The sequence below is a fragment of the Lates calcarifer genome, linkage group LG12 (assembly GCF_001640805.2).
Source record: "Lates calcarifer isolate ASB-BC8 linkage group LG12, TLL_Latcal_v3, whole genome shotgun sequence".
Lineage (NCBI taxonomy): Eukaryota > Metazoa > Chordata > Actinopteri > Centropomidae > Lates > Lates calcarifer.
This window is the reverse complement of record NC_066844.1, coordinates 10,030,444-10,054,582: the sequence shown is the minus strand read 5'-3', so window position 1 is coordinate 10,054,582 and position 24,139 is coordinate 10,030,444. Positions and strand designations below refer to the sequence as shown.

At 39.2% G+C, this 24,139-nt stretch overlaps 2 protein-coding genes across 5 annotated transcripts in view; both read left to right on the top strand.

Annotated features, from left to right (window-relative positions):
- The window catches only part of plxnb1b (plexin b1b), an 84,540-nt gene extending 72,976 nt beyond the window's left edge, over nt 1–11,564 (top strand). For all 4 annotated transcript variants that reach the window (XM_018667512.2, XM_018667511.2, XM_018667513.2 and 1 more), the window contains 14 exons: nt 2–219; nt 321–499; nt 580–646; nt 929–1,075; nt 1,160–1,325; nt 1,770–1,873; nt 1,993–2,077; nt 2,424–2,590; nt 3,176–3,336; nt 4,412–4,559; nt 5,709–5,773; nt 5,998–6,073; nt 6,158–6,232; nt 7,756–11,564. In XM_018667512.2, the coding sequence (XP_018523028.1) occupies nt 2–219; nt 321–499; nt 580–646; nt 929–1,075; nt 1,160–1,325; nt 1,770–1,873; nt 1,993–2,077; nt 2,424–2,590; nt 3,176–3,336; nt 4,412–4,559; nt 5,709–5,773; nt 5,998–6,073; nt 6,158–6,232; nt 7,756–7,860 (1,763 nt within the window). In that variant the 3' untranslated portion in view covers nt 7,861–11,564. The remainder of the gene's footprint in view (nt 1; nt 220–320; nt 500–579; nt 647–928; nt 1,076–1,159; nt 1,326–1,769; nt 1,874–1,992; nt 2,078–2,423; nt 2,591–3,175; nt 3,337–4,411; nt 4,560–5,708; nt 5,774–5,997; nt 6,074–6,157; nt 6,233–7,755) is intronic.
- A 1,861-nt stretch (nt 11,565–13,425) lies between these two features.
- si:dkey-19e4.5 (UBA_like_SF and PTH2 domain-containing protein) lies at nt 13,426–22,310 on the top strand. The gene is made up of 7 exons (XM_018667519.2): nt 13,426–13,672; nt 15,349–15,459; nt 18,018–18,089; nt 18,199–18,270; nt 18,738–18,835; nt 19,971–20,085; nt 20,900–22,310. The coding sequence occupies exons 2-7, from the start codon at nt 15,355–15,357 to the stop codon at nt 20,984–20,986; spliced, it is 549 nt and encodes a 182-aa protein (XP_018523035.1). The 5' UTR covers nt 13,426–13,672; nt 15,349–15,354; the 3' UTR covers nt 20,987–22,310.
- Nucleotides 22,311–24,139: the final 1,829 nt, after the last annotated feature.

Genomic DNA, 24,139 nt, shown 5'->3' with positions numbered 1-24,139 from the left:
GACTTGATGACCGAGATGATGGACATGTCCAGTGACCTTGTGGGATCAGGTATCCCTTTCCTTGACTACCGGATGTATGCCGAACGCATTTTCTTCCCAGGCCACCGAGAATCTCCACTGAGGCGAGACCTGGATGTTCAGGAGTGTCGAAGGCAGACAGTGGAGCAGGGGCTGGTGCAGCTCTCCAACTTACTCAACAGCAAACTCTTCCTCACCACGGTAGTCATTGTCACCATCAGTGTTATGGGTGAACTGAAACTTTGTAGAGAGTGCATACATTTTGAGAAGGGAGGATAACTTGCCTTGTCTCTTCCTTTTAGTTCATTCACACACTGGAGAGCCAGCGGACTTTCTCCCCCAGAGACCGAGCTTATGTGGCCTCCCTGCTGACAGTGGCACTTCATGGCAAATTAGAATATTTCACAGACATCCTCAAAACTCTCCTGAATGATCTGGTGGAGCAATACGTGGCCAAAAACCCCAAACTGATGCTGCGACGGTAAGAAGAAGATAGACCGGTAAAAGTGTGTTTTAAAAATGTTTTGCGGTGGTACAACTCTCTGTGTTTTTTCTCTGTAGAACAGAGACAGTGGTGGAGAAGCTGCTGACTAACTGGATGTCAATCTGCCTGTACGCTTTCCTCAGGGTCAGTCAACACATAAGACATTTTTCATAATTCTGATACAACTATAAACTAATAAAATAAGTGTGCTGTCTCCTGCAGTGTGTGTGTGTGTGTGTGTGTGTGTTTCTTAACTGGGGACCCTGACATGACATATCACTTGCCCAGTAGGGATGAAAATTGCAGTCACTTGAAAACAACCTTGTTATATCCCTGGCACAGTTTTCTTGAAGTTGGTTTTCATGACACTGTGTGTGTATGTGTGTGTGTGTGTCTGTCTGTGTGTATGTTTGTATGTTTGTGCAGGACTCAGCAGGAGAGCCTCTCTACATGTTGTTCAGGGCCATAAAGCATCAGGTAGATAAAGGACCAGTGGATGTTGTAACCGGCAAGGCCAAGTACACCCTCAATGACAACCGCCTGCTGCGAGAAGATGTGGAGTATAAAACCCTGGTGAGGAGAACTGTGACTTTAAATGAATTTTGACTTTCATTACTCCATCTACCATTCTCTCACCTCTCTTTTCACCTTTTGCAGACTCTGAATGTGTTAGTGCAGGGTGGAGGACTGAATGAGACCCAGCCACTGCCCTCGAAAGTGCTTGACTGTGACACCATCACACAGGTGAAAGAGAAGTTGCTGGATCAGGTGTTCAAGGGCACATTCTTCTCCCACCGACCCCATGCTGATTCACTAGACCTGGGTAAGAATTCTTTCACACCACATCGCACATCTAAGAGTCAGAACAGATCTCTTTTTAGATTAAATATATTCAAATGTTTTTGATGTTCATACTTTTATCAGTGAAAGCAAAGTGAAAAAAAATCAGCATTAGCACACATGGCTTCATGGCTCTTTTTTGGTATATTTGTTGAGCTTTGTCACCCCCTACAGCAGGACAAGAATAAATACAAGGAGTGCTCATAATCTGCTCTTCCACTCAAGTTGTCACTGCACTGGAATTAACACTGGAAAACATATGAAAGTGTGAATGCCCAAATTCATTTTTAAACAAGTCAAGTTTACCCAGTATTTCACTCTGATGCTGTGGAGTATAAAAACCTGGTGTGGAGTACTGTGACTATGGCACCAACGCCAACTGATTTACACACACTGTGCTGATGATCTGCTGTTGTGTCTTCTTCAGAGTGGAGGTCTGGTGTTGCTGGCCATCTCATTCTGTCAGACGAAGATTTAACATCTGTGGGTCAGGGCAACTGGAAGCGACTAAACACACTGCAGCACTACAAGGTCAGAGATCATACTTAACTAACATGCTTCCTCTTACAAGAAAACGCTTCTCTTGCTAGAAGTTAAGAGGTGGTTGGTAGTGATTTAATGCTAAGTGTGTGTTTCTCATTGTTCCTTAGGTCCCAGATGGTGCAACAGTAGCGCTGGTCCCTCGCCACAACAAACACATTCATCACGACAACCATGATTACGTAGCAGGAGAGAGTGAGTTAACATGAGAACAGTATTGTATAATAATTAATCTTGATCACTTTCTCCTTATTGCCATTGCCAAGAATCCTTTTAGCATCTACTAAACTCCAAATTTTAATTAACCACCTTTCTATGTGTACAACTGCAGTAGTAAAGTTTCTGTTTTTATCCTCCTGTTCTCCTAAAATTTTGAATCTAATTGATACTAGTAATCTAACTAAGTAAATCCATATAAGTTTCTCTAATTAATTAAAAATAAAATAAAGTAATGAACCTTCTCCATATCTAAAGGTGATGTAGGGCATGATGGGTCGATAAATTCTACCAAATAAATCTTTAAAAATATTGACCCGTGCAGAAACACCAATGCTGGAGGATGCAGATGAGGGTGGAGTGCGGCTGTGGCATCTGGTGAAAGCCAGCGAGGAGCCTGAGCTGCCCAAACACCGCAGAGGTAGCTTGAGGGAGAGAGAGAGAGCCAAGGCTATCCCTGAGATCTACTTGACCCGCCTACTGTCCATGAAGGTACACACACACACACACAGGTTTCCATGTACTGACAAGGCTAATTGTAGTTTTATGTCAGTTTTTGACAAGTTACAAAGTCTAAAAGTTGGATTGAGTTGAAAAGTGAGATTCAGGTTTCAATTAAACATATGATCATGATGTGTTATAATGATTGTAATGTTGACCAGGAACCATATTCACAAAGGATCTTATCTTAGCACTAACTCCTAAGCTAAGAGAAGGAGTGGGCTTGACCTGTTGCTATGTTCACTCATGACATCACAAGTGAACTTTCTCACAACACCCACAGTGACTGGTGTTTGACAGGTGACTGGTGTGTGTGTCCATCAATGTGAAAATCTTAATTTATTCTCAGAAGTGTGAGGAACAAACAGAACAACCCTTAATGGATGTTGATAGTGTGTTTTATAATATTCACAAGTTAGATAAGTATTTGCCATTTCCATTTAGTTGTTTGAATTTGATCATTCTAATGGAAATCCAGCCTATATACAGATAAACACACTCACATGCTGCACATACATATATGCCCAGTGTTAAAACACTGACAAACTTCACACTCTCCTCTTTGTCCTTCCTCAGGGCACCTTGCAGAAGTTTGTAGATGATCTATTCACAGTGATCCTTAGCACCAGCCGTCCTGTCCCACTGGCTGTCAAATATTTTTTTGACCTGCTGGATGACCAGGCAGGACAACATGGCATCTCTGACCCGGAGACAATCCACATTTGGAAGACTAACAGGTACAGTATCTGGGGTATGGCTATTAAATAATGAGACTCTGCTTATGAGGATAAAACCACGTGGTTCACAGTCACACCGAGTGTTATATATTAATGGTTTGATATTCACGCACAACTGCTGTAAGTTTCCAATAAGTGATGTCTTTAGTTCTCTGCTGGCAACTGATCGAGGTGCATGTGTTTTTGCTAAGGAGTCAGAAAATTATTAGCTTACAAGCTGAGCAGCGCATTAACTTGGAATTTGGGAGAACAGTGCATGTCACGTACATGTGTGTTTGAATGGCATGAAAGATTTTGTGAAGGTGGAGAGGATTTCCAACACGTTGAACGTTCTGGGCACCCATGCACATCAAAAACTTCTGAAAACATTCAACAAATTGAACAAATCGTTCAGATCAACGACTCAGGTATGAGATTGATAGCAGAAATGGTCTCCATTGATAAAAGACAGTTCAGCAATTTGGATGAAAACTTGAACATGACAAAAGTTATCCCAAAACTTCTGCACATCAGCTCACACTGCTCTCTGGGTAAAGCAGTTTCTGGCCCAAAAACAAATCACAGTGCTTGATCACCCTGCCTTTTCACCTGATCTAGCACCATGTGACTTTTTCTTGTTTCCTAAGATCAAATCTGTGCTCAAAGGAACACATTTTAAGTCTGTGTCAGAAGTTAAGGAAAGAACGACAGAGGTTCTGGGACAACTGTCCGAAGAAGACCTACTGCACTGCTTTGATCAGTGGAAGATCCGAATGCAGTAGTGTGTTGATGCAGAAGGGGATTATGTTGAAGGGAGAAAGACATTGAAAAAATGTTCATGTTCAATAAAATTCTATTACAGGATTAGTCTCGTTATTTAATAGCCATATCTCGTATACACACACAAACACAGGGAGCCTGGTGGTCAAATGGATAGTCAAGTAGAACAGTGAAAAAAGATTTATTTATATAGTGCCCAATAATAACGTACCCGTTACCTCAAGGCACTTTACAGAGTAAGGTCAACTATTTGAAACAACAAATTGGTGTGACCAGGGAAGTAGGTATGATATTAATGTCTCCTCTGTTTCTTCAGTCTGCCTCTGCGCTTCTGGATCAACATTTTGAAGAACCCCCAGTTTATATTTGATGTCCAGGCATCGGACCATGTGGACGCTGTGCTCTCTGTCATCGCCCAGACCTTCATGGACTCCTGCACCATTGCTGAGCACAAATTGGGACGGGTGAGGATGATTCTGGGGAGGGAGCATGAAGCAGCTTCTTGCTAATACTGATACTAATACTAACAGTTAGGTTACTTACTTACTATATTTTTTCAAGATTTTTTTAGGTGTACACAAATTTTGGAAGATGAAAAGATCCTCACAAAGGAGGAAAGGTCAAGGCTGTAAATTGTGTTCTAGTTAGGGATGCACTGATACCACATTTTTCCAATTCAATTACAAGTACACTTACATTTGAGTACTTGCCTTATTAATGCCGTTACACTTTTACTTGAAAACATTTTTTTTTTCATCAGATATTGTTTCATTCTCTGGCTGTAAGAAGTGACTGACATTTGAGCATTCCATTATATATGGCATTGCCACACATTTTACTCAAATAGAAGTACTGTTATTGACATTTTAACATTCAACTGCATCTTTTTTTTTTTAGCAAACAGCCTTGCCACATATTTCACTTAAATATAGCCCTGAAATATAACTGTACCAACATATAACAGTGGCAGAACAACAAAGGCATTATCATGTAATCAGCAACGTCTGTCTGTGAGAACTAAGTCTATTTTGAAAAAGTGAGGGGCAGGGTTTTTTTTTTTTTTAATGAAAAGCAGCTTCTCTGCATTATCAGCTGTTAGTCTGTTTCAGTTTTCATCTACAATGTAGGACACTGAGCTAAAAAGCCTTTCACTTTCCACAGTGCTGCTGTTTTTTTAGATGTTTCATCAGATTGCTTGTGTTGAAAGTATTCGCTTTCATCCCTCCTCTTGACAACTTTGCAGAGCATAATTTGCAGTCCGCTTTACTTTTGTCACCATCATCTACTTTGAAATACCTCCACACCGCCGACATTGCTCCTCCTTGCTCTCAATTAGCACCTGACCACCCCCTTCGAACGTCTCGCTGCCGTAAAGTGGTACCGGGTGCTGTGGTATCGGGACACTTTTATGAATACGAGTACAAGTACAGGAACAGGGTATCGGACAGATACCCAATGCTGGTATCGGTATCGGCACATCCCTAGTTTAGTTGCTCATGAACATTTATTTTTAAGATTCAGGTGGTACAGTGGCTTTACAGCTGTCACATCTGGCGTTGTCTTGAAGCAGCTTCCGGAATTTGGTTCTCATTCCTTTGTTTCAATTTAAACAGGACTCTCCCATCAACAAGCTGCTGTATGCCAGAGATATTCCCCGATACAAGCAGATGGTAGAAAGGTGGGTTCAGATTTAATTAAACCCTTATCTCTAACTGTTCCTTTGACAACACAAGATAAAACTCAAAATATGATATAATTTGGAATACTCTCTCTCCATGATTCCTGTCCCTTATCTTTACTGACTATCAAGTAAAAGAAAAAAACCAAGAATGTAATCTTTAAAACAAAAACATTTTTAAAGTGTCACATTTGTGAAAGTCACGATAATGCTCATTATTACAGGTACTATGCTGACATCAGGCAGACCATCTCAGCCAGTGACCAGGAGATGAACTCTGCACTGGCTGAACTGTCCAGGGTGAGAGCAGCCACACCTCAGAGCCAACAGTGTAAAGAAGTAAACACACAATGTGACGTCTAACCTGAATGGTTTGTGTTTCAGAACTACACTGGAGAGCTGAATTACCTGGTTGCACTGCATGAGCTCTACAAATACATCAACAAATACTATGATCAGGTGTGTTTATCACTCATTCTGGTTCTTCGGTAGGGGTGTAACAGATATCGTGGCACAATGCAAACACGTGTAAAAAAAAAAAAAAAACACAAAAAAAAAAGATCACAATATAATATCTTCGTGCTAATTTTTGTTTACACTAAGTTCTGGAGGTGAGTGTGAAATGTTAAAAGTCACATCTTCTGCCTGAAGTAGGAACAGGCATAGATGTTTATGAAGCTTATTTCTTTGGTTTGATTGTTTTGTTGTTGTGGAGATGTTTTACGCTCACAGAGGAAAAATTAAGGATGCTTCTGCAGTCACAGTTTGCTTTTTCTACTTTTGCGCCTGCCAGTGGTATCATATACAAAAGACATTGTGGTCTGCCGCGATACCCAAAAGGCAAAAATGAGTTGCAACAGATATTAATAGCATCTTGTGAAGTGCAGTTGACCGTGCTCTTTAATATAAGAGTTTGTTTTGATTATTTCTATTTGGGCTGCTGACAATGGGCCACTAGTAGTTTGACAAAATTTGTGACTCTCAGTTAGGGATATTCGAGTCTATCAGCCTCCTATTTGCCAATCTTTTTGTAGGTGGGGGTTCTGACGGCAACGATTAAATCTATGTTAAGTATTGTATTCCTGCTAGTTTGGACTCTTAGGGTGTGGTTTTTTTTATGCAAAAACACAGTCCAGAAACAGCATTTTCAATAAATTATTTATTGTGGAAAGTTACTTTAAAATAAACTATAAAAAAAAGATACATAGCTGTATTTACATTTTTCATTGTTTTTTTATTTAATCTAGAATCTTATGACCAGTAATGTGAATTGATGTGAACTAACAATGATATCAAAGATTATGCACACTGTCTAAAAGTACATCAATATCATACACCAGCACTGTTTCATAATGTGTACATTATTTTGTCTTGAACACTATCTGCAACCCTTCATTCCAGGAATGCGCACAATGTCACAAAATATTCCTGTGTCTCACTGCTGACAGTCAGGACAGGTGACAGTAGGACAGACTTGGTGTAGCTGTAGCTAGTATATGTATGTGTTCTATGACTGGAAAACAATATTAGATTTAACAACCTGGGAGGATGCTGGGAAGCTTTAGGAAGTCCAGTGAAGTATGCAAATCAGGCTGACACGAATGTTTAGTTTCACAATAATTTGATTACGTATGACATGAAGGGTAAATAAATGTATACACTGAAATTAAAGTAGGTCAGACAGGACATCCACTATTTTTCAGTTAAGATGCTGTATTGTTGAAATTCCCTTTGAAATTCATGATACAGAATTTCCCGTAAAGTTTTTCAATATGACTTTAATAGATTTTTTTACATCGGTCTTTAAATGTTGGCTAATGGAGTGTGTGTTTTTTTTGTTTTTCTTTTTTTCTCTATCCACTACTACATGTCAGCTTACAGAATCAAATCTTATTTTTGTGTTTATCATTCATATCTTATCAACCCTTTCTCCTCTTTACCTCTTTCTCCTTTTAACCACCCATTTGTCATCTAATCATCAGATCATCACGGCACTGGAGGAGGACACCACAGCCCAGAAGATGCAGCTCGGCTACAGGCTGCAGCAGATCGCTGCTGCAGTGGAGAATAAAGTCACTGACTTGTGACAGAGGAAACATCTGCCAGTGTCACAGCAAAAAGAGTGGGGTGGGAGTGTGGGAGGCAAATTAAACTTGCAGCCCGCAGGTTGAACTGAAAAGCAGGAGTGCAATGTATAGATAAATGGGAATATAGACAGACTTCCTTTTCAAGAGGAAAGGTGAGAGACGAGCTGCTGTGAGTTTTTTTTTTTTTTATTTTTTTTAACTTAATTCAGGTCAGAAGATTGAAGGTGGCATTAAAGGTCATATCCCAGCACCTCTTTTGGTGGATGCATTTATGCAGTTCAGAGGGATAGATGGACACCGAATAAACCTAGAAAAGGAGGGGGGGACATATAAAAGACACCACTCCAGCCCACTGCCATGCTGTTTATGAAGAGACCTTTGGAAACTGAGTGTTATGTCGGTACAAAACATGCTGGACTTGTTATCTTACACAGCAGCTCTCATGTATAAAGGTCCAGCTGGTTCTCAGTCAGCTGACTTGATCTGAAGACTTAACAAAGGGGGATTTTATAAGAGTATTTTCCCTCTGGAGTAAATTTTAAGATGAGGTACCTCTCATATCTTCTGTGTTTTTACGTTGCTGTATTCTCAGAAGTAATTTATATGTGTGTGTGTGCGTGCACACCCCATGTTGCCCTGGTTTTCAGTCTACATCTTAAATTTCTGGTTACTACAACAAAGTTTTGAAGTAACTGGTTTTTATATTTTGGATGTTACAGGGAGCAGTATTTTGAAAATACAGTGAACTGATCCTCAAGATAACGTTTTCACGTTTAAGAGGGAAACCATGACCACAATATTGTTGACTTCACTCAAAGCAAATTACTGGGTTTTATATGTCACTGCCATTCTCTACCTCACCCACTGTGCTGTATCAGTTTCTCTCTTTTTCTGTGACATTATTGACCCTAACAAAAACACTACTAGGTACCTTTCCATCAGGTGAAACTACCAGGTCAGCAGCACAGCTCAGATGATATAAAGTAACACCTGCTGGACATCTCATTTGGAGTGGTACACACACACACACACACACACACACACACACACACACACACCGATATTCCAGACATTTCTCGTTCATTATTTTCTTTCCTTTGTTAAAGACTGGGAGATAGAACCTGCTCGTTGCAGTGTTTTAAGGTAGTTCAATCCAGATTTAGTGAAAGCTTTCTCTGTTTTGCTTTCTGGCTTTTCTACTTGTTCGTGTGGATGTTTGTATAGTGTACAAGTCACTGGAAAGATGGTAGAGGAAAATCAAAAATCCTTCCATACAGAGATGAAGTGGAATGTTAGTGTGTCATAGTATTTCACTGTGCGATTCTATTTTGTATATTTTACAACATTCCTTTTAGGTTTTGAACAATGTATTAAATCATGGTTCACTTTGTTCTCCTTTGAACATTGGTATTGACATCATGCTTGGTATAGAGTTCTTGTATTAAACACAAGGTGGCACTTCTTTAAGTGCCAAAAGGTCTGTATGGCATTTAATGTCAAGTTGTTACAGTTACAAATTAATTATACTATTGCTGGTTCAGTAGGTATAGTTGACCTTGTCATGCTGTTCTGCTTCAGTTGGAGCACAGAGACTTTTCATACAAAAGCTAATGATTGCTAATATTTTTCTTATTTAAATGGAAAAGATTTAGATAAACTTTTAGGTAACACTTAATTTTAGGCTATACTTATTCACCATCAACTAGTTGCTCCTTACCATGCAGGCTCTTTATTAGTTATTATAAAGCACTTATTAATTCCTTATTCTGCATGATCATATTCTACAGTTACTACGCCATTAACTAAGAGCTTTTGCTTCAATAACCTGCTAATTACTGTTTATTGACAGTAAGTAAGAAAGTTGTAATATGCTTTGCTCAATATGGAGCTTGTAAAGTAGTATTAACATTGGAAAAGTATTCTCCCTTATTAACACTTGATAAATACGGTCTGTTTTTACATAACAAAACACAAAACTACAAGTGTTAATGGTATCCAAATAAGTCTAAATTAACTCTCTGTAACTCAGAATATTTTCCCTGTTCTAAAGTGAGGTCTTGATAATAAATCATTTGTTAGTAGTTTGACACCTATTAATCCACACAGGTTCTCTATTCTTAGGTTTCCTCTTCTTCACACTTAGTAAACCGTTTATAGCACATAACAACTGCAATCAGCAGACCGTATTCTTACATGATGGGTTACACCCTGAAAAAAATGGAGGTCTATTGAGATTCACAGGTTCTATTTCCATTTAATGATAGAAGAACAAAAGTCAGCACAGTAGAATTTTGTTTTTTATTAATGGATTACTTCCAACATTTTCAAACAGATATAAAATATTTTTTCCTCGAGGCTAAGAACAAATGTACTGCCTAAATATATGTATACATATGTATGATTTTCAACTGACTGGGCTTTTTGGTGTGTAAAATATCAAACAGATTTTCAACCATATCTCTATGTATGATGCTATACAATAAACACAACTGAAAATTGCCAATCGTACTTACAACTTGTAAGTATGACTTACTTGCTGACTCAGCATTTGCACTAATAACTGAACAAAGATTAAAAAAAAAACCTTCACAGGCCATTATGAACTTGCACTTAAGTTATGATCAAGACCTCATTTTAAAATAGGGAACATATTCTGAGTTAATTTAGACTTATTTGGACACCATTAACACTTGTAGTTTTGTGTTTTGTTGTTTTGTTTTGTGTTTACCTTACCTACTATCAATAAACAGTAATTAGGAGGTTATCAAGGGAAAACGCTTAGTTAATGGCCTAGTTGCTGTAGAATATGATCGTGCAGAATAAGGGATTAATAAGTGCTATATAATGACTAATAAGCAGCCAATATGCATGCTAATAAGCAACAAGTTAATGGTGAATAAGTGTAGCCTAATATAAAGCGTTACTACTTTTAGAGTATGGTTGGGGGTCACAGAGATTTCTGAATGGGTTCAGGGGAATGCAAAAGGAAATCCATGTCGACTGGGAAATGGACTTTGACATAGGACAGGTACGACCAGGTACGACTCAAGCGCCCAAGGCATTGACCTGGTTGGCAAATGCACCAGATCTCCAATCCAATCAATCAGATTGAAATCTGGTGAGTTTTGGAGGCCAGATCAGTGCCTTGGGCTCTTTGTCATGTTCCTCAAACCATTTCTGAGTAGTGTGTTGGGCACATTGTCCTGCTGGGAAACCCCTACCGTTGGGAAGCATTGATGCCATGGGCTGTGCTTGGTCTTTAACAATGTTTTGGTGAGTGGTGTCAAGTCACATCCAGATGAATGTCAGGGCCCAAGGTTTCCTAGCATCGTTGTAATGAGTAATGAATGCTATTCACTTAATCTGTCAGTGGTTTTAATGTTGTGACTGATCACCAATGGTTTATCACTACACAAGCAGCTAATGACGCAAATGCATAGATGGTTTGCTCTGTCATACAGTATCAATTCAGATGGGAGTAAAAGCTCAGTGATGATATAGACAAGCCACCCCGAGGGGCAACTATTATTGGGCTGTATAAATTTGGCAGTAGAAGAGGCTTGCAAGAAGCAATTTTAAGGATGTTTCATATTTTGTGTGTTAATATCATACTGATTTCAAATTTAACTGTAGTGACTTAACTTTTTTAATAAGAAAGGATGTGAATTCTCACATACTGAGGTAATAAAGTATTCTTAAAATGATGGATTGTGTTCTTCTGTCAAAAATCTAACATTAATATTGAATCCTCCAAGATGTTCATATGTAGGCCTGTAACCTAACATCTGTAGTCCCAGCTGTAATATAGGACACGATGCACTGAGGCACTGGTCTAGGTTGTCCGGGCCAGATTATTTGGTGTTGTGTGTGTTCATGATCCTGAAGTGGAAATCATGGAAGTCAAAACATAAGATGTTGTCTACTGAGTACCTGGGGTGGTATTCACAAAAGATCTTATCTTACCATTGAATAGCATTACAAGTTCTGAATAAAGATATAAAACAAGATATAAACATAACTTGCTTAATGAGGAGTTCTCTGGACTGTATCTTAACTTCATTCAGACTCATAGGCTGTTTTTAGTGCTAATGCTCTTATACCAATAATAGCAAAATAACAAAATTGCTAGTGTAAATAGCATAACTGTCCAGGAAAAGCTAAACATTTTGATAGTTGGATGGTTTCTGAAGCATAAAGCATGGAAGAGTAGTAGAAAAGAAAAACAGTTAAATGCAGAATTAAATATTGCAAGTTGGACTAAATAAGCCAGGGATCAAGCCACCAACCTTCTGAATGGCAAACACCTGCTCTACTGGGTGCGTCACTGAAGCCACACTGTAGAGTGCTTGAAAACAAGCATACACATAAATGTTTCCATACATGGACTTGAAAATATTTGTGAGATGTTAATATTTTCTGTTAGCATTTGTATAGGTGAGCATGACAATATGGTTTGCAATTGGGGTAATCAGTAAAACTGCATTTTGTTTCAGTGACTGGAGGAGCCTGGAATTAAACCACCAACCTTCTGAAATGGCAAATACCTGCACTACTAGGTACACAGATTTAAAGATCTTGGCAACATTTTAAGCCAAAAATGGAGTCTGTGCATGCACGTATGCCAGACTAGTAAACTTGCAAAGTTGAGTGTTTTTAAAGAGCAGCAGCAAAGTTGTATACAAGCACACATGTCCTGAACATTTTGATACCTCAACTGTTTCTGTAGCACAAAGCGTGCAGGACTAATTAGATGCCGAAGATTAAATCTGCAGCAGGACAATGAGTCCAAACACACAGTCAACATTATAAAGAACTATCCTCTGTCCTCAGAGACAAGAAGAACAAGAAGTCCTGCAGTAGATGGTCTGATCCCCACAGAGCCCTGATGTCAACATCACAGAGTCAGTCTGGAATTACATGAAAAAACCGAGGACACTGAGACAGCCTGAATCCACAGAGGAACTGAGGCAACTTCTCCAAGATGCTGGAATAAAGTACCTAAGTACAGGTGTACTGAGGAGAACTAGAGCTGTTTTAAAGGAAAAGGGGGGATGAGGAGGGGGATCTGATTTAGGTTTCTTCTGTTTGCTGCACTGTCCATGAGGTCAATTGATCAATAAAAATTAATCATGGGATTATTTTTGCCTGCATCCTGTGTGACTGGGACATAACTGAGATTGGGCAAGTTATTGATTCTTATTCAGGAATAAAAGTGTTTTGACTGTGTTTCGGGCTCAGGTGATTCATTTTCTTTGATATAACTTCCCCAGCCCAGCCTTTATCTTATTGGGAGATATCATGTCAAAATCCTCCCAAACTGCTGATGTCCTTCGCCTTTTTGGCGGCTCCATTTTCTGCTGTCAATCAATCTCCTGCACGTAACGATCCTCAGAATCGCCTCAGATCATGCAGAAAACTTCCTGTATTTCCCGCGCCGTTTTCAGCAACTCGAATCACATAACGAGACAGTCACGTGAATTCAGAGAAACAGGGCCTCGTTTGTCTTTGTCCATGTGATATTCTGAAAAATGATACGGGCCTCGACACAGGCTTCATTTAGACACGCCCCCTTTGCGCGACGCAGGCCTCGGGGCTTCAGTGTCAGACGTAACATCACTAGTAGCACCCTATTCTAGCAAACTAACGGGTTCAAATGGCGTAGCTCTCATAACAGTACGAGACGGGAATCCCACTGAATGCAATTACACATTCAATCAGAAACTACCCCTTCACGGGTGAAAATTACGATTTAGAGAAACCGCAAGGAAATCACCGCCGTTGTTTACTCTGTCGGGCTAGCTGAACAGAACAGGTAAGCTAACCACAAGCTAACTTGCAGGACTGAAGCTTGTTCAGTTAACGGTAGCGGTTAAGGCTAATGTTAGCTAGTTTTATAACCACAGCTGTAGATCAAAAATGGCTGAATTAATTGTCACGTAAGCATAAACGCAAAGCATCTTAATGCAATTTGTAATTTGTATCCTTACTGAAATAGCCTAGCAGTAGAAACGGAAGCTAACTTTGTTAGCCTTAGCTGCATTGTTTTTGATGGTAACTTTAATGGAGTGTTAAGTAGCTGGTGAGCTAACAGCCGTCACTTGGGCAGGACTAGTCAGCTTTATGAGTCTTTAGACAGGTTACGTTGATATCTAAGTTCGTGGTTGTTTGTAATTGTGTTGTTATGTTTAGTTATGCTCATATACCCTCGGCGCACACGAAGATAACGTCGAGTCACACTTCATAAAATTTTTATAAACGGTCTTGCTGTGAAATGTACAGTGCTTAGCAAATTTATTAGACCACCATCATAAAACGAGAAAAGATTAATATTTTAAAAATCTTTCAAAAACTTGTTTAAAACTAAAAATGTTATTGTTGTTTATTTGGCGAATAACAAACTGAAACAATAGTCCTTTTTCACACATAATAACCAAAAAACTTTATATTTTGTATGGCCTACTTTGGCCTTGCATTCTTGCTGGCATTGTTTTTATGTAATTTTTGACAGTCTCTCTTGTTATTGAGCTCCACATAGTTTCTAGCTGTTCCCACAGATCTGCTTTAGATGAAGCTAAATCCCAGATTTGTTCAATAGGATTCAAATCAGGACTTTGACTTGGCCAGTCCATCAGTTCCAGTAAACCAGATTCCTTTTTGTTGGTCAAATAGTCTCTGCACATCTTTGAAGTATGCTTGGGGTCATTGTCTTGTTGGTATATGAACCCACAACAAATCAGATTCAGTCCAGAAGGGATTCCATGATGTTCTGGTAGACGTCCTTGTTTGTGATACTGTCAATTTCCTCATTGCCCACACCGTTTCCACAAATGGGACCCAATACCATAATGGAATCTCGACCATGTTTAACTGTGGGTGCAATGCATCTGGCATGAAAACGTTCTCCAGCTCTTCTGTGGACATAAATATGACGATGCTGACCGAAGAGTTGAAACTTGGATTCTTTCAGTCATCAACAGTCCAGTCAGTGTTTGTGCTCCCTGGCAAATCTGAGACATATCTGGATGTATGCAGGCTTCAATAATGGCTTCTTAGCAGCTATTCTTCCCTTTAAGCCTTGTTCCCTCAGTTATCTGCTTATGGTCATTCTAGAGACTTTCCCAGACTCTGATCTAGAAGCATTCATGTCTGTCTGAAGATCAGCAGTGGTCAGCAGTAGTACTTAAAATCCTGAGGTGTCAGACATCTGCTTCAGTTAACTTTAATTTCCTGCCTCTTCCTTGGAGCATTAATTTAATTTAAACCCTCATGTGTATCTCAGTTTTTCCATTAGCTTGTAATGTTTGTGCTAATATGCCATTCACTGATTGGTAACTCGCATGCATTCAGGAGCATGCCTAACATTGAGATCTGTTTTATGTGAGTCTGGTGAAGGCATACAAATGCATATTACTACCACCTACTATCATATGGGTTCATGTGGGTTTGTGCTGCATGGGGTGTTCATTGTTACTATTTTTCTTTTTGCAGTCAAGAATGGAGCCAGAGCAGTCAGGCTCAGATGCAGACTCTCAGGATGTCAACCCTGTGTTTCTGCAGCAGCTCAGAGAGCTGGACATCCCAGAGGAGGCAGCCAAACAGGTGGGACAGTACACTCAGAGTGGGCAGCTTGTTTCAGTGTTTAGGCTACATTTACATCAGAGTCCAATAATATTTATGACTGGAAATGTTCTTCCCAGTATCTTTCTGAAAGCTGTGGTATAGTAGACATGATGGCAAATGCTACAAAATAATATAAATATGGTTACCTCATCAGCCAGATTTTATAATTTTAACCAGTTACACACTAGTTTAATGATATCTTGACTAGAGCTGCCCCCCAAAAGTCCACTATTCAATGTAGAGACCCTGGTTCGACTCACAAAATTACAGTTAACAAGTCGTTACACTTTTTTTTAGCTTCCTCACAGTTCACACACACGACAACAGTCTGACAGGTTTTAAACTCTACAACCAAATCCTAAAAATCCTTGTCCTAAAATGGCCTAACCACAACTCAGAGGTATTTTTGACATGGGTCCAGCATACAGCATCAGGATGTAGCTTTTCATAGTCAGAGTAATATTAAAATCAAATAAGTCAAGATAAGGACTTATTTGATACAACCAACACCTCAAAACCACCATCTAATTGAATATCCCAAACAATAATTGTCTATTAAAGACAGACTAAGGCATCCTGGAGAAATTTCAAATTGATATTTGAACTCAGCAGCTTAACAAATGCACCTGTCCTGTCAGAGCTCCTTCAGAAGCTCCACCCCCTACATTCACAAATTTGTATCGCCGTGAAAACCAGCACTAACAACTGACCGAAGAAGGAAGTGGTGAGATCCAGAGTGTCTGCAGCCCACGGGTAAGTTAGCGACAATAAGGGGAAAGAGTTTCTAATTCTACAGAAATGCAGGTAGCATATGATAGTACTGTGCCAGTGACAATACATGTTGAAGCTAAGGTCTAAACCCAGGGTTAGTTTAGCCTATGTATCCGTAACATTATTGCTTCAACCTCAACTATAACAGTAATTTAATCTACTGTCAGTGATACATGGCGCTACTTTGTTTGTTGATAATTATAGAAGAACAAGGAAGAAAAAAACATGGCATCATTTAGATTTGTCTCTTACTATGGTGTAATTGCACAGTTCAGCACATCGCAGAGTAATGTTACACCGGCAAAGACATGGAATTCCAAGGGAAAGAATGTAACCATGTAAAATCTTTTTATAGCGAGTTTGGATGGTAATTATCTTTAATTTTATTTCCATTTAAATATTCTCTTGGTCTAGCTCTGTTCTTAAAGAGCTAGGCTATGGAAGAGGGAGAGTAGCCGGCAGAGGCAGTCTAAAACCTGCCAACCTATAGCTACATCTCCTATGAACTAAGGCCCATATTACATCAGTATACATACAATATTGTTCAATATACAGTATCTAGATTAACACTGGGTCCACACGTAATGTGACAGCAACTTAAGATTGTCATAATAAAGTTTAATGTTGGACCACTAATGAAATGTTATGTTCACCATTTCCTCTTTTCGGGAGGGAATTCAGGACCTGAACCTTGATGAATCTCAACTGAAGCATCACTGTCTGATAAGGGACCCAATCATGTCATTTAACCCACAATCCTCATCACCTGGAGACCATACAGCCACACCACACATTGTCCTGGGTCAGCCAACCTGATGTGTCTGCCAGAGATTCAGGGAAATGCTCTCTGACATTGAGCTGAGGCCAGGCCCCCAACACCTGTATTTTTTTTTTTTTTTTAATTGTATGATTAGGTTTGTGGAAAAATGTATAATAAATACATGATATGACAAATGGTTGGTTGTGATCTTGATATGTTTCTACTTCTTCACTCTACAGGCTCAACAGAACATGACATGAATATTTGTGTTTATTGCGTTCAGAAGTTAAATACAACAAATATGATAGCGATAACAGAACAAAAACACAAACATTTTACAATTTGTGTCCAGTTTAACATAATCCCAATATGGAGAATCAGTCCTCAGTCCTACATAATTCCAATTTTTGGGCTTCTCAGTTTTTTGCCTGCAAGTGCCCTTCAAAAAGTTTAAAAACAGACCCACTGTTACTTTTATGCACTCGTAACTGGCCAACAGAACACCATGACAATAACACCTAATGTAATATGTGAATGAAAATATTGTGAGGAAAGAAGAATTTTTGCCATTTTCATTTAAAAACTCAATTCAAATCTCACTTACTCCTTTGCTGACCTGTGTTCTCAAAAGCTCGTCAATACCAGGAACTAGTGAGAATGAGTTTAGATTATTTCCACAAAACTACAGTGAGTGAAGACAGGCCTTTAGATTTGTAACTAAGCTAATAAAGAAGGTAACTTTACCTGGCATAGCATTTCACATTATGCATCAGTCCCACTGTGCTCACAAACTTTGTCATCAGGTCTTCCTGTCTTTAAAAACCTGTGTAAATGTTGTAAGGACAAATATTAAATACAGAGCGAACCTGTCAGAGCATCTAGGTTGTGTGTTAGCAAACTGTTGTTACTGTAGCTACAGAAATTCAATACAATTATGGCGGGTGTGATCACTCTATAATTCACTGCTTTGTTCTCTTTCCTTTTTTGTTGTTTCTCACAACTTCAGGCACTTCTGCACACTCGGAATGTGTCTGCTGAGGAGGCGGCCATGTACTACTTCAACAAGCTGGAGAATGAGGTGCCCATAAGCTAGCCTTAGTCCCCACAGGTACACCTTGGTACATTAGACCTTGTGAAGTTTGTCCAAAACCAAATCTCAGTGTCTCTTTTTTTCCACTCTCCTCCAGGAGGGAGACGATGACCTCATGTTCAAGATGGTGTTTGTGGTGAACATGGACCTTGCCATGGGTGTTGGAAAGGTAAGTCCTGTGGTGTCATTGTGGAAAGTGTGGGATACATACTGTGTTCGAATACAGGATCCATCCAGAAGCAACTGTTTATGTATTTTACAATTGCTCAGTCGTGATTTGCAGCTCAACTCACAAAAAATAAGAGAAAGAACTTTGTAGCTCTGCTTCTTTTTCAGCTCAGTGGCGTGAAGCTACTTTATGCTCACCTATTTCACTAAGCTTCTCTTAAATTTGCATTAGTGTTTAGTTTTGTAGGTTCTTGCAATAATTAATGCCTACCAGATTCTGTGGTCTGAGTAGGAAGGGGTTTCATTTATTTTTGGGTTGATATTGCATTCTAAACAAAAAACTGTTATGTTTTCAAACTCAGTGTGTAACTTAATTTGAACTTGGTCACAAACAAAACATAGAGGCTATTTTCAGCACAGATTGACATATTGCTGTTAAAATGTGAATTTTGCTGTGTGTCTCTGCAGGTGGCAGCCCAGGTTGGCCATGCTGCTGTAGGATTGTACCAGACCCTACAGGAGAAGAACAGCTGGAGAGAGATGGCCTGGAAGTGGGACCACAGTGGGTAAGTTTGAAGAAGATGCTCTGAGAATTCATGCATTTGATATATATCTTGTTTAAAAAACACCTACTTTTGACATCAATAAATTGGCTAAATTAGTTTACTTTATATGGTCAGATTTTCATTTGTAATTTCATTTGTAAATCTTTCTGATGTCAGTCTTAGTGATCACACATTTAGCAACAAATAATTCAAGGAAAGAATAAGAGTTATGAGGAATGGACTTTACAATTTAGTAATTTGAAAATTATAAACAGTAATAATCTTAAAAAGTCTTAACATTGCAGTGTCCATATCTAAAGCGTCTTTTCCAATTGTTGCTCCACCATGTGTGTCCGTCATTGCTCTGGGCTCTCTAACTTGATTCTTTAAGTTTGGTTTCTAGAATTGCTCAGTTCACAGTGTTTGATTTCAGTGTTGACTACAGAAATAATGTCAGATATACACTCACCAAGCACTTTATTAGGAACGCTATACTGGGTGCCTCAATTCCCCTCTGCCATCTGAGTTCTTTGGCAGAAATTTGGGCTCATCAGAACAGGCTATGTTTTTCCAGTCTTCAGTTGCCCTGTTTTGGTTCTGACAGGAGCATCAGGGTTCAATGTGCTCTGCGATGCTTTTCTGCTCTCCATAGTTGTAAGGAGTCATTATGAGTTATCATAACCTTTCTGTCAGTTTGAACCAGTCTGGTTATTCTCCTCTGAATCCACTTATTAACGAGGAGTTTCTGTCTGCAGAGCCACCATTCACTGGATGTTTTTTGATTGTCACACCATTCTGAGTTAACTTTAGAGACTATTGTGAGCAAAAATCCCAGGAGATCACCAGTTTCCCAAAATACTCAAATCAGCTCATTTTGCACAATCATGTGAAAAGGCACATTTTTTTTCTCCCATTCAAAATTTTGACATGGACATTAACAGAACCTCCTGACCTGTATCTGCATGATTTATGTATTGTGCTGCTGCCACATGATTTGCTGATTGGATAATTAAATGAAAATGCAGGTCTGTGAGAGTTCCTAATAGTGTTTGGTGATTGTTTATTTTTTGCCAGCATTTATAATATTGCCTAATAATGAATTCAGTCTTACTTTACATTAATGATAAAAAAGTAAATGCGCATGGTGTTGACACAGAGCCAAGAAGGTGGTAGTCCAGGGCACCAATGTGGCTCATCTACTGGAACTGCAGGCCCTGGCCATGAGTCTCAGCCTGCCTGCTTACCTGGTCCAAGATGCAGGCCTTACCCAGGTGAGGGAAACATGCCATTTTCAAAGTCGTCCTGTGTATAACTGTCTTTGGAGGCACCAGTACTTGCGGCTGCATGATTATGGCCAGAATGATAAACAGAATTATTTTGATCAATATTGTGATCATGATTGTTTTTCACATGTCATTCATTGATTTTGGGGACAAAATATTTGTATTATATTTTATATTGTACCAAAAGTTTTTACCCAGAAATATAACAGAGCTGCTTTCACTCAGTGTTTATTGGACACCTACCTCTGGCCAAAGGAAATGTGATTGCATTGATTATTTCAGTTTCAGTCTTTGGGACTACTACAGCAGTTTACAACAACAACAAGTTAGCTGTGTTGCTTTGCAGCACAGACACGTCTCATGCTCTCTGCATATGATTTGTTCTTGCTTAACATCACTTACGCTAAATCCAAAATACCTCCAAATAATGGATGTTGATCTGTTTCCAGGGACTAGCTCTTCAGCTCCAAACATTTGATTCTTGTTCTGTCCGTTGATTTATGTTGTTGAGCTGCAGGTCGTGCACACAGCTGTGGTAGCTGACAATTAGTTTAAGGGGGTACTTGATTTGATAAGCAGCTGAGTTTTTTGAGTGGAGCACGCATAATGTAGACGATAATCTTCATTTAATTGTAGAAAGCCAAAATTTTGGTCATGATTGATTTTTGATGAATTGTGCAGCAGTACTCATTTCCAAAATATTGTTGCATTGTTAGTATTTATATATTTGGTGAAAAATAAACTTGATTTTTCACAGTTAAATTACTTGAGACACTGAACAAACCCCTCTTGTTTTTGGCAGGTTGAGGCTGGGTCCCGCACTGTCCTGGCCATCATGGGCGAGGAAGAGATGGTGAATAATGTCACTGGGAGTCTGAAACTGCTCTGAGGGGCTCAACCCCTTAACAGGGAGGCATGGCTTTATAGTGCCACAGTGCAACCAGCAGAGGGCAGAATATCCCAGCAACAGGGAGAGTCTTGGCATGCAAGAGTGTAACAACCTTAAAAAAAAAAAAAGACCTAAAGAACAAGGGAAAACAAGTCATGTCCCAAAACCAGAAAACAAACACTCTCAGCCATTTTTTTCCCTTTCATTCTTTGTCTGAGCTGCTTAGTCAGCCATTGAGAGAAAGAGACTGGTTCTTCACAAAGGAATGAGAGGAAGGCAGTTGAAATTTCTTTTTCTGGTGATCTTTCTTCAGTAACAGGCCACATACTTAAGTCTTAATAAAATCGTAATCATTTTTTTAGACACATCTAGTTTGTGGTCCACTTTCAGACATAGCAAAGTCAAATCAAGTAGTATTGGTAGTTGACCAATGTTTTAGTTCTGCTTATTCAATGGGCCATGTACTTAAGACTAATAATAATAATAATAATGATAATGTATTTAGAATTACACCCAAAGCAGATGTAGTATTTGCCTATTATTCACTACTCCTGAGTGAAGGTTAACGTATTAACAGATAATGTGAACACTCATTTTTGACATTTAAATGATTTTGTGTCTGTATGCAACTATTCTCCCAAAGATCCCTATCCTATAGACTCAGTAACATTACTTATTATTGATGGCTATATTTTCTATACATATGCCTGGTAGAGCCATATACTGTATAATGTGTGGTGTGCCATCCTAAAAAGTATGCACAACTGCTGGACTTTGTTGTATTTTTTTTCTTTATGTAAAAGGTAAAAAAAAAACTCTAATTATAATTTTTGTATTTATCAGTAGAATTTGATGGTGGGCGAGAGATTCTGTGGAATAAAAATGTCATGTAGTAAAGGTCTATGTTGGCCCCAACTTTGCACTCTGACTGCCTGGGGTGGATAGGTTACAATAATTCTTTTCATCAACTTACAGAGAATGCAAATTGTGTGTATGCCCATTGTTATGGACTTGGTGAATAGCCTTGCACACTAATAATCTAATACACAAAGAATGTGTGAGCTGTTTGTCTTCTCACTAACAAATATTTGTGGGCCTGAGCTGTCTCACAGAATCCTTAGCTTATATGTCAAGGATTTTATTTTTATCAGAAATCTTGGCTGTGTCATGCATGCAATGTGAAATGTATATTTGAAGAGACCACTGGAATCCCAAAGTTAAGTCAATTTTAGTAACGTCCACACTTTGATACCTCTCGAGTCAATTAGCCATTTGTGTGAGTGCTTCAGACTATGGAGACAATTAAAACATTAAGTAACAAGCAGTTTGAGTCGTGTTTTCACTATGCTCGAGCAGTGGCAGTGAAAGCATTATGGAGGAGTGTCAAACACGGCCATGTAGCAGAGCTTGGTTCAGACTGGCTATGACACTGCAGTTTCACCACAGTAAGAGGCAGTATTGTGAGTTTATGGCTACTGCCTGCCATGACAGTCTTGTAACCTGTTCTTCAGTTTTTAACCTCATGAGGTTTTCTGGGAAATTATTCTGGTGGTCGATTTTACTAATAGATACAACCACAGAAGATAACAGAAAAGAAGCGCATACTTAACGTTATTTTAAGAAAAAAATCTCAATGATATGTATACAGTGGTGGAGTTAGTACAGGAGGTACTAACTAACGTCAAGCACAAAAATATTCAATTCAAGTCACTGTGACGTTATCAGTTGCTGTGGGGCGAAGTGTTAGCTTTTATACTTTTTCGTTCATGATTAATTACATTGTGTTGACACCTACGGATGCATGACAAAATGTAACTCCGTGGTCTTGCAGTATATTGAATTGTAATCGTAGCAATGACATCGATTGCTAAATTACTACCGTTCTATCGGCACGTAAAATATTTGTCAAGGGATAGCCTACAGCTGTTCGCAATAATCGAAAATAAGTGACATCAGGAAGTCTAATATACCACATTCGTATCACTGCATTATTGGGTCTGTACATTTATTCCATATGCATCCAATAAGTAAATGTGTAAGATACTTTGGAATCACCACTATACTTGCTGAACGTGTCGTTTGAAGCTCAAAGCCTCGATTTTATTTAATAAACCCCACAGCCGCAATGTAATAATTTAATTTTTCTGGTGTCGAATCCTATTGCTCGTCAGACCTCTGCAACAAATGACGTTGACATTTGTCACCACAGCCAATCCGAAGTCCCCTCCCTAGTCTCATGACATGACAAGAGACCAATGGCGGCATTGTGGGTATTAGTTTATAAATATCACAGTCCACAAGTCAAAATGATTATTTACATGTATGTATTGAAAATAACGTCTCGGTTTGAAAATTCAGTGTGTATGTTTGGCTATGGCAATAACGCTGTTTCCTTCAAGAAACAAGGACAAACATCACAGCTAAGTGGTGCTCATTATTTCGACAATCCTCCTAGTACAACTCCAAGGAAATGTTGGTTTTACTGAGCAACTACTGACAGAGGTATTTTCGTTGTGTCGGTCTCTATTTCCGTGGGGGTAATTGTGGAAGAGAGTGACTCGGCACCAGGAACAGAAGTAGGAGGGACCAGAAATAAGACGAGTAAGAGCCCTGGTCAATATCCCTGTCCAACCCTTACAAAATGCTACCAGAGCAACACCTCGTTCTCCCTCAATCTGACGTACCGGTAGGTGGGGCTGACCCAGCGGGCTAACCCTGCCTTTGGTGTCCCTGGAACTGGGCCCGAGAGACCCCATGTAGCTAACGCTTCCTAATATGTATTGGTATTAAAGCTCCTTCCACAGTAGAAAAATGAGTGTAACCCTCAAATAAAAAACAATAATTCCACTAACGACTTTAAGTTAATTCCGTGGCACTTGAATTTCATAACGACCATTTCCCGAAATTTTGACGGTACAGATCCTCTGTTGGGTGTCAAATTATCTCCCAAGTCCATCCATTCTCTTATGCTCCTCTCTTGGTCTGCCACCAGCGCACGCTCATCATAAAGGAACTGAGTTTTCGCACCCCTCCTCATAGTAGTGACCGCCCCGTGTTACGTAGTTGACAGCAAAAATAATCGACCCTGTAATTCACCAATGACTAACATGAATAACTCATGTATAACAAGACTGACGTATTGTTGTCGAATCG